General features: G+C 32.1%; 2 protein-coding genes across 4 annotated transcripts; one reads left to right on the plus strand and one right to left on the minus strand.

Moving 5' to 3' along the window:
- Window positions 1679–2989, plus strand: LOC109355875. Its single transcript, XM_019599134.1, has one exon. It carries the CDS (start codon window positions 1788–1790, stop codon window positions 2463–2465), a length of 678 nt encoding a protein of 225 aa, XP_019454679.1. The 5' UTR covers window positions 1679–1787; the 3' UTR covers window positions 2466–2989.
- Window positions 5974–9418, minus strand: LOC109357076 (actin-97-like). 3 transcript variants are annotated; one of them, XM_019600790.1, is made up of 5 exons: window positions 9289–9418; window positions 7923–7992; window positions 7387–7780; window positions 6512–7125; window positions 5974–6414 (listed from the first exon to the last, which is right to left on the minus strand). In XM_019600790.1, exons 2-5 carry the CDS (start codon window positions 7980–7982, stop codon window positions 6349–6351), a joined length of 1134 nt encoding a protein of 377 aa, XP_019456335.1. In that variant the 5' UTR covers window positions 7983–7992; window positions 9289–9418; the 3' UTR covers window positions 5974–6348. The 3 variants fall into 3 exon arrangements, with proteins under 3 accessions (XP_019456335.1, XP_019456337.1, XP_019456336.1); XM_019600792.1 differs by having other exon boundaries at window positions 7923–7995; window positions 9289–9398; XM_019600791.1 differs by having other exon boundaries at window positions 7923–7995; window positions 9285–9397.

Below are 11208 nucleotides of genomic sequence, written 5' to 3' on the forward strand. Positions count from 1 at the left end.
AGTGCATATACCTTGGTACTCAAAGGATGAATTTGGGTACAGACTGTGGGATCTAATAAACAATAAAGTTATGTGAATCAAAGATATTGTATTCTTCGAGGAATAGACGATCAAAGATGTTCAGAAGAAAAACTAGTGCAAGTCCAATGTTTTTATTGAGAAAGAATAATGGATTAAAGCCTTCAAAGATGAGATGAACTCTATATATGAGAACCATACTTATGATATGGTGTAGTTGTTGAAAGGCAGAAAAGCCTTAAAAAAACAAATAGGTTTATAGGCTTAAAGTTGAAGAAAGAAGCTTGAGACCAAGGTACAAAGCTCAAATTTTGTGAAATGATGCAATCAGAAGAAAATAGTAGATTTTGACAAGATATTCTCACTAGTAGTTAAGTATTCCTCCATAAGAGAAGTGTTGGGTCTAGCAGCTAGCCTAGACATAGAAGTTGAACAACTTAATGTCAAAACAACTTTCCTACATGGAGACATCAAAAAAGAAATTTACATCAAGCAACTAGAAGGTTATAAAGAACGAAACAAGGAACATTTAGTGTGTCATTTGAAGAAGAGTTTGTATGGTCTGAAGTAAACACCCAGACAGTGGTACAATAAGTTTGAATCCTTTATCAATAAACACAATTTCAAGAAGACAAATGGTGATCACTATGTGTTCATCAAAAGGTATGAAAATGGAAACTTTATTATCCTGGTATTATATGTTGATGATATGTTAATCATTAGGAAATACAAGACCAAGATAGTAGGTTTGAATAATGTTTTAAGCAAGTCTTTTTTTGTACTATCAAGGGTATTCCCTCACTTTTTTGGGTAAGGGACTAATTTCTTTCGGGGTTCGTGGCTACCTGTCCTAACTGTTGGAAGAAAAGAAAGAATGGATGATTTAATCGATTAAGGTAAAGTAGTAATCGATTATCGAGAGAAAAATGATAAAAAAGGAAATTGAGTTTTTTGTATATTAATCAATTCATGTACAGTGTCTTTTAACTAACTAAACTAATTGTTTGTTTAATCGATTATTCGTAATTGATTAACGAAACTAGCTAAATGAGTTACACTTTACTCAACACCAACAAGTATTGTTCCCAGGAATTGAACCCTCGACCTTTGAGATCTAGTAAAGCCTTACACCATTAGACTAACGTCTTATTGGTCAAGCAAGTCTTTTACAATGAAAGACTTGGGTCCTGCCAAATAAATCATTAGAATGAGGATAATCATGTATTGTTATAAGAAATTGTTATGGCTACCACAAGAGAAATATATTAAGAAAGTACTGAAGAGATTTAACATGGATAAGAAAAAGTTATTAGTATTCCACTTGCTATACATTTCAAGTGAAGCACATTGAAGGTTGTTGTTGAGGAGGAAGATGATGTGATTTTTGTCATTTTTTTCTCAACTAATTTATTTAAAATACTATTTTTGCATTTTAAAATCTCGTTAAAAAATAGACTTGCCATGTGCCATAATCCTAATCTAGCACTGACCTCTCGAATAATGAATAGGATCCAGGCTCTCTCCTCATAACAAACAGATATCCATAGGACAAATATCATGATAATCATAGCCATTAATAAACTATTATTTTTTATACTCATATCAAGTATTTCAGGCATTGTAGATGCTGCAATATATATTTTTCTCCATCCCTAGAGACACACCATAGAAAAAGCTTAGTATTGAAATTGTTATGATATACCAAACAAGAAACCAAATTAATAAGTGTCCACCAAAACCTCTCAATTTCTCCACCCACTACTATAGCCATGGGAGAAAAAGAAACCAAGAAAAAGAACAACAAGAAGCAAAAACACCAACATCCCAATGATCAAAACACAAAACAAACCTCTGATTTCTCCTTCAAACCTTCCTCAGAGGTAAAGGGTCTTAGATTTGGAGGACAATTCATAGTAAAATCCTTCACAATCCATAGAGCAAGACCTCTAGAACTTCTCAAAGTTCTTTCTTTCCCACCAACCAATAACAACACCAAAAAAGACAAGCTTCCTTTCCCTTCAACCACAGCATTTTTGCCAACAAACTTCACCATCTTAGCACACCAAGCATGGCACGCTCTAACCCTAGGCCTAGGCACCAAAAAATCAAAAGTGCTACTTTTTGTGTTTGAAAATGAAGCCATGAAGGGTGTTGTGGATAGAACATGGCCACCAGAGATAGCACTTGGTGATGTGAACAAAAAGCTCATAAAGGGTCTCATTGGTTGTGAAATGGCTAGGTTCAAGTTCAGAAAAGGGTGCATTACTTTTTATGTATATGCTGTTAGGGAAATTGGAAGCTATGGTTTTTCTTGTGCTGAAGATCTAAGAACTATTTTGCAATCTGTGGTGGAGCTTAAAGATTTCTTGGACCATACTACTATGCTTTCAATGCCAAATCAAAGAAGCATAAGTTACTCACAATCACAGGTAGCCATGGCTCATTAGGAAAAACTATACAGGAAACATGCATCGATTTTGTATGAGTTTTATATATCGTCACTCTATCATTCATCATTCAAGTTTAATTACTCTTAAAAAAGTAATACAAATGAATGATAGATGATATACCGATCATGTATAAATCTTTATATTGATGGTATGTATAAATATTATACTCACAACTATGTGTTAAATCAACATCATCCATCATCAAAGTTTATATATATGTTGTGTCTTCTTTTTTATCATTGACATTATTGTTAGGAACTTAATTAGAATTTTTTTGGGTAATTTGTTAACTTTTGTTTCTGAGTTTTTGGAATTTTGGGAGGCTTATTATTGATTTATTTGTTGGTGATCTTGTATTTTTTTTTCTTACATTTTCTATATTATTTCTTTTGAATTTAACAATTTGGTGGAAAAGAGGGTGTAATTTACCATGAATCATTAGGCATGGAACTTTTATGCTGTGAATACATGATGCATTCAATTATTTTGTAGATAGAGTGCTAGAGTAACTTGTATTTTAATTCATCTATTTTCTGAACTCAGAGATAATTAAATTGTGATAATTTTAAATTGTTACTTGATTCTTAGAATAAAAAATGTTTAATTTATTACAAGAGAAATTATTAAATTTATATTATTCAGACATTTTGGAGTACTTGGAAAATGAAGATGCTTTCTCTGTGAATTTCCCTCATAAATATTAATTATTATATAGTGACAAAACCTGCTCAATTCAATATTTTATTTATATTATATTATTTTCCTGCAATACTGTTTTCTTGTAATTTGGGATGCTATCTCACATATGATCCATGAACCGCCCCAATATAATATATATATATATTTTTTGTGAAGGAGAATCACCCATATCTGATAAGTAGCAAAATGACAAATAATCTCGAAATATTAAAAGAATACTCCATAAAATATTATAGCATAGAAAAAATGAACCGGTTAAAGCAAGAATGTGACCATGACTATGAAATCTGAATTATGGTACTATCCTACATTAAAAGAAATTTAGTTCCCAACTTTCCACATTGTTATTAAATTTGGGTTTATATAAAAAAGCTAGGATTAAATTGATGGGTGATTTATGAAGTCAAGAACCATATTCATACTTTTTGTAATTTTGGGAGTCAATTTGATTGGTTATAGGTTAATTTCAAGAATATTTTGTAACCCAAATTGTTGTTAAGTAAGAAGACATAAAAAATGCTTATTGAATCTAGTAATAATCATATAGTAGATAAAAATAGATGTTTTTAATATAACTAAAAGTAAATTTTAGCAACTAATCCTTTTTGGGATGTGGGATGTATGATTGCTCATTCCAACAAATATCGCTTTTAAGAATTAAATTTTTGACATTTTGATCTACATGAGAATTCAATAAAGCTTTACACCACTAAATCAATATATTATTGATAAATAAAATAGATGTCTTATCTTTGATATAATTAGAGAAACTAGTTAATCAAATTGCCAACCTTTTTTCTCTTAAAGTTTCTAGTGGTTCAGAAAAGTGCAATGAGAAAGGGAAAGAGACCATATTTATTTTTCCCTTGTGCCCACCTATGGCTTTAATCATGGCTTGTGAAGGACCCATGTCAAGTTCCAATTTACTTTAATCTCCACAAGAATCATGTACATCTCTTTTTGTTGTTCATTACCTTTAGCCAACCAATATTATAAGAAAAGAGATGTATGAAATAATAGTTTACGAGTTTTATATATTGTCATTTTATCATATATTATTCATATTTTATCATAATTGATTATTTAAAAAAGTAATATAAATGAGTAGTAGATAATATATTAAATATATATAAATTTTATATTGATGGTGCATAAATATTACATTCTATTATATTGAGACTATACTCATAAAATATTGTAATGAGATATGGGTCCTAACTCAATAAATGTGTAGGCCTGTATGGTCAATGAGTCCGTATTAAGGACTTTCACATGTTAAGAACTTGCAATTTTATGAAAGAGGTGACCCAAGTGGGATATAGTATATGTTATTTTCCTTTCCTTTTCTGATTAAGTATAAGGAAATTAAAAGGAAATAGATTGTTTAAAAAAAGTTTTTAAAAATAAAGTAATATTAGAAAATGATGTATTTAGTTTTTTCAATAAAAAATATATTTTACAATATTCTTCACTTTAAGAAAATGTAAAAATGGAAAGCAATTTCACAATCAGCAATAAAATTCATGACAGATAATCCACGTCAGACTATATCACCAACAAGTTACAACCAATGATAATTCAAACACACAAGAAGAATTATAAAAAATATTATTACTAAACTTTTTAAGCAAAATCACAATTAAACAAGGAAATTTAGGTTCACTGATTGTTTTGTTTCTTTTCATAACCAAGGGTATCATCTCTTAACCATGGGTAATTAATTAATTTTTTGGAATGTGTAATTATCTCTCCTAATAAGTATTACTCTTATAAAATGGGATCAGATGTTTTATTCTTTTACATCCCATCGTGTCCCGAGCCAATTGAAAGTTGACACCGGGTGGACATCTGCTGTCCCAAAATAGTGTACCACTCCATATGTCACGGCTTGTGATTGGTCAGAAAAATAATTAATTATTAAAATTTTAATTTAAATATATTTTTTCAACCAATCATAAGCCGTGGCACAGGGAGTGGCACACTTTGTGGTACAGCAGATGTGCTCCCGTTGACATCTACTTGAAAACAAAAATAAAAAATAACATTTTTATACTATTTGATGTGATATGATTGATTTGAGATATTGGAATAGAAAATTTTGTGATAGAGGATCATGATTCACTCTTATGAATCAAACATTTAACGTTTTTACTTACTTTGATACTCTAGAGTTCAACCAGTCTTATGTCACTAGATTATCGTCTGGTTGATATATTACAATATTATTATATTTAAAATACTAACATATGAATAGAATATCTAATTATATTACAATGTTATTATCTTTAAAATAAATTTGCTCCTGAGTGAAGTATTTGAAAGATAAAAACAAAGTCTTCATATTTTTCTATAAAATTTACAATGATACTTTAGTCTTGAATCAACTATTGTAGTAAAATGATTATTTTGGAGAACTCAAATAAGTTAAGTTTACATATAATTAGTTCATTAAAGATATTCCTTAAATTTGGTTCTGGAGAAAAGTTCCATTACACTCATGAACTTTTACTAATAGACTACACATCTTATTGTATTAATTTGCATAATTCTTGTTATCTTCGGATTTAGAAAAATCATTTCTACGGAGAGACAAGTTGTTATTTTTACATTTGTATAGAAGGATAAAAATATTATATTATTATATTTAAAGAATAAATGTGTCATATCATTATATTCTTCATCGGTACATTATCAAAATACATAATTTATTGCAAATATGCACATATAAGACTTTAGGGACACTTTTGATATGTTAATATTTAATGTTGTTGATTATTTGATAAACCTTATAGCAACATTATACCAAAATTTAAATCTTTGTTTGCAATAGATATTTAAGCACTTGTGATTTACATGTGAACAAACAAAAGAACATCTTTCAAAAAATATCATAATAAGGAAAAAGCACTTCAATTTACTGCAAAGATATGCAATGTCCTGATGCAAGTGTTTAAGCTTCTAATTCATCGGCGGCGTGGGCAGAGTTCGATCATCTCAGCTTAATTCATACGTCGCAAAATGAACCGGTCGAAAACTTTAATAATCGAAATATACCGAAGAGAAGTGGAACATTTTGAAAAACAATTACTTGCCTTGTGCAAATCATCACTCCAACAATAGAATAACATGAATGAATGGATAACAAAAGCTAGAATGAAAATAGTAGTCATTTCTTGAATATTTAGAAGCACTTTCTATGCACAATCGATGGACCGGATTCATCATACTCGGCCTTTGCGATCCACATCTGCATTCAAAAATGACAGTTTGGCGCATTAGCAATCGTATATATGAACGAAAGCATCTCGCATTCAAAGATTTAGAGAAGAAGGAACAGAACATACCTGCTGGAAGGTGCTAAGTGATGCCAAGATGGAACCACCGATCCAGACACTGTACTTTCTCTCGGGTGGTGCTACCACCTTGATCTTCATGCTACTTGGGGCCAATGCAGAAATTTCCTTGCTCATTCTATCAGCAATACCCGGGAACATGGTTGATCCTCCTGAAAGGACAATGTTACCGTACAGGTCTTTCCTGATATCAACATCGCACTTCATTATAGAGTTGTATGTTGTCTCGTGAATGCCTGCTGCTTCCATTCCGATCATAGATGGTTGGAACAGGACCTCCGGACATCTGAAACGCTCATCACCGATAGTAATGACCTGCCCGTCAGGCAACTCGTAGCTCTTCTCAACAGAAGAGCTAGTCTTGGCAGTTTGTAGCTCTTGCTCGTAGTCGAGGGCAATGTAAGCCAGCTTTTCCTTCACATCCCTCACAATTTCACGCTCTGCTGAGGTGGTAAACGAATACCCACGCTCAGTCAGAATTTTCATCAAGGCATCGGTAAGGTCACGACCGGCCAAATCAAGACGAAGGATGGCATGTGGGAGGGCATAACCCTCGTAGATAGGGACAGTGTGGCTGACACCATCACCAGAATCCAACACAATACCTACATAGAGAAGAAATGAATAAAATTTAAAATCATAAACTACATGAAATATGATAGCTTTAAAACATTTTTCTACAATCAATATTTCCAATTTCGAAATGCACTCCGATTAGTGGCATGTTAGGTGAAATCATGCACAATGAAAAGGATAATTCATTTTGTTCCTATGTTTCTAAAAAGGGAACATAAAACCATTCAAGATAAGACTGATAAGTTCAAGCTATAATCTGAACTTAATCAAACAATTCGACAATTTCTTACCAGTTGTACGCCCACTAGCATACAGTGAAAGAACGGCCTGAATGGCGACATACATAGCCGGGGTATTAAAAGTCTCGAACATGATTTGGGTCATCTTCTCACGATTAGCCTTTGGGTTAAGAGGAGCCTCAGTTAGAAGCACCGGATGCTCTTCCGGGGCAACACGAAGCTCGTTATAGAAAGTATGATGCCAAATCTTTTCCATATCATCCCAATTGCTTACAATTCCATGCTCAATAGGGTACTTAAGAGTCAGAATACCCCTCTTAGACTGTGCCTCATCACCAACATATGCATCCTTTTGGCCCATGCCAACCATCACACCGGTGTGACGGGGACGACCTACAATGCTGGGAAACACAGCACGTGGGGCATCATCTCCAGCAAATCCAGCCTGACGAAATGCATTACGATTAGTTACCTCAAATATACAGAAGCGTAAAACAGAAACACTGGCAAAACCAACAAATGTAACTATCTGTTTTATTTCAAAACGAACTCATAGTTACTACGAAAAAGAAAGATCCGTTCGGTACCTTAACCATTCCTGTTCCATTGTCACAAACAAGAGGCTGAATATCCTCAGTGTCTGCCATCTTCTACAATCTGCTGGATACATTACAAATAGTCACTAAAAGTGCACTGTTTCTATAAACAGACACTTAAATCGAAGTGTCAAATAAGTCCAATAATAGATTGAAAAGGGGATTTCGAACAAGGCAATGTACACACTGTTTTTTCTCTCAACTTCCTTGACTTCATATGACAAAGCAATAAGCCAAGCCGATAATTCATTGATAGGATATCATAATTTAACCATGAATTTAGACAAATGTTTCAATTATCCTTCATCTTCATAATGCACAAACTACATAAATGTTTGCATATTATTAGCATCATTGCGGTTAATGTGGTGTGAATTTTTTTGTGATTACAAAAATGTTTCTAAATTTGATACGGCCTAAATGTGGTTCGATGTAAAGGCATCATTATGATTCAATGTCACACCACAATTACATGGTTATACTATTATTGTGGTCACTGCAACCTCAATGTTGCCGACGCATCATGCGATGCAGTCTGCGATTTGAAAGGATGCCATGAACCATAATAGTTGATTACTATGTGGTGGAAAAGGATCCACAAGCAAATCATTATTATATCTCATCTTTCTCTATTGAAAGGGAGATTCACAACATTTCACTTTCATCCCAAATATTGCCACTACCAATTACATCATTGCAAAATGAAAACTATTACAAATCATTGTGCAATCTTAATCTCAAATAGCAATCCAAATTATTTCCTCATTCAGCTGAAAATAGTATTCTACACAACCATTGACAATGGTGGATACAATGTAACAATAACAATCAAGCCTTTATCCAGCTGCGGGGTCGGCTACACCGAACGACATCATAATAATTTGTCATGAATTATGTTCTTAGACAAAGCATTGAGTTTTTCTTTATCATTTCCCAAAACAATAATCATTTTATTCTTATTTTGGTAGAATACATTACTCAATTCAACCAATAAAAATTGACTTGGTTTCAATATCCACTCTGTAAATAATACTCAGATCGATCAATTAAAAAGGTCTCAGATTAATGAAACATCAAACAAACCAAAATTCTAATAACAACCCAATCCAACTAAATTTCCAAACTTTTTATTTGAAAAAATGGTAAAAACAAAAAAAGATGCAAAATTTCTCACACACAATTGAATAAATCAAAATCCAACAACGACCCATTTCAAATCCAACCACCAAAAACCCAATTAAACCAAAATTTGAAGAACCCATTCAAATTTTCACAAAAACTCAAAATCAAAAGCTTCAAATTTTCACAAAACAGATCCAAATGAAAAAACATAACAGATGAAGGAACAAAAACAAACCCTGGGAAGGGAAATGCCGAGGGTAATGGAAGGCAAAGAGCGAGAGAGAGAATGCACAGAGAGAGGGAAGAGATAAAGCTTTGAAGGGACCAAATGAAAATGGAGAAAATGAAGTTCAATATAAGAAGAACGAGATGCAATGTGGACCGTTGGATTCAGATTTGAAATCAGAGAATTGTTCAATGAGAATGAATGGTGTTTGGTTCTTAATGCTATTCTTTATTTACTATTTTCCACACTTTCTAATTTTCCATTCCTATTTTCTAGTCTTTTACTTTTCTAATTATTTTTTAAATAAATCTTGATGAGTTTCATTTTTTATGAATCTTTTTTGTAATAAAAACAAAACCCTTATATTTTAATAGTATACTAGAGAAAGTGTATTTTGTAAAACTAGTTGTGAATTTATAACTTATAGTTATGAACTTATAATGTATAGTTGCAAGCTTGTTAGTTATATTTTTGAAACTCGCATAAAATTATAAGATAGTAAGAATGGATTAGAAATGTTTGACAATTTTTTTTACTAAATGATTGAAAAAACATATATTGTTTTTTTACTTTATATCAACTAGTGTTTGTTGTGGACATTTTTATTTTAAAGCATTACGTAACTAATTTTTATACATTTCATTTTGTAGAATTAAAATGTATTTTTTGTATTGTATTTACTTTAAATTATATTTTTTTGTCTTTATTAGAATATGCAACTTATAATTAATGTGTTTGAGGTGGTTATATAGGTTTGTATGGTGTTTTTAAATTAAAAAATTAAAGGATAAAATAGGAATATATAAATTATATCATAGTGGTGATTATACTATGTTTTGGCTTTATATATAGTATAGATATTATTATATCGTAAGATTTGCCATATAATAGACTAAATATAGGTGAACTTCATACCTTATGTTTAGAAAAAGGTTATTTTTTATTAATATCTGATCGAGCTCGGACTAGTCTATTCATACCTCCAATTAGTAATTAAATGAGATGATTAAAAAGATGCCATGTGTAAATGGTGATGACTTTTTTGGTACATTGGAAACATAACAAAAAAACTAAGACAAAGGATTGAGATCCATATTAAGATAACGTTGACATTTAGATGGAACTATGTTCCAAGTCTTGAACTCGGTAGTACAATGCGATCCAAGTTTTGTCATAAAATCAGCCACCGTGTTAGCATCTCTAACCACAAGCTTAACTTCGACAACCCAATCACAAGCTAGCCAAGTGCGAACATTATTGACAACACACAAAATTCGATGTTGTAGTGTTATACTTTATGGGGAGAGATCCCCTTACTCCTCATCCTAGCCATTAATTCTAGAGAAATCCAATGGTTTGAATTAATGAGTAGATCTAAACCATTAGATGTCCATAAAATTGATAGCTAGGATAAAGAGTAAGTTTATTGGATTAAGTAGATCCCCACTCATATTTTACATTTCTCTCCATTTAGTTACTTTTTTCCATTCTCCATTTACTGTTCATCGTCTTCTACCTTCACGGTCACTGTTCATCGTCTTCTCCATTGACGAACATTGTCCATCATCTTCTCCATTGACGAACATTGTCCATTGTCTTCTCTATTAACGAACACTGTTCATCATCTTCTCCATTGATGAACACTATTCATCGTCTTCTCCATTGACGAACACCGTTCACCGTCTTTTCCATTACGTGCACTGTTCATCGTTTTCTCCATTACCTGTACTGTTCATTGTCTACCTTTTCTCCTTTGTTTCTCCTCTTTTCTCCATTCACAAAATCACAATCATTATTCTCCTTTCTCCATTCACATAATCAGTCACTATCATCCTCCTCAAAATCCTTGGAGAAGATATTGGGGAAGATATAGACGATGTTGAAGAAAATGAGGATGAAGCCCCTTTGGAAGATGATTATAGAGAGTTT

This window comes from Lupinus angustifolius, chromosome LG09 (assembly GCF_001865875.1).
Source record: "Lupinus angustifolius cultivar Tanjil chromosome LG09, LupAngTanjil_v1.0, whole genome shotgun sequence".
Taxonomy (NCBI): domain Eukaryota; kingdom Viridiplantae; phylum Streptophyta; class Magnoliopsida; order Fabales; family Fabaceae; genus Lupinus; species Lupinus angustifolius.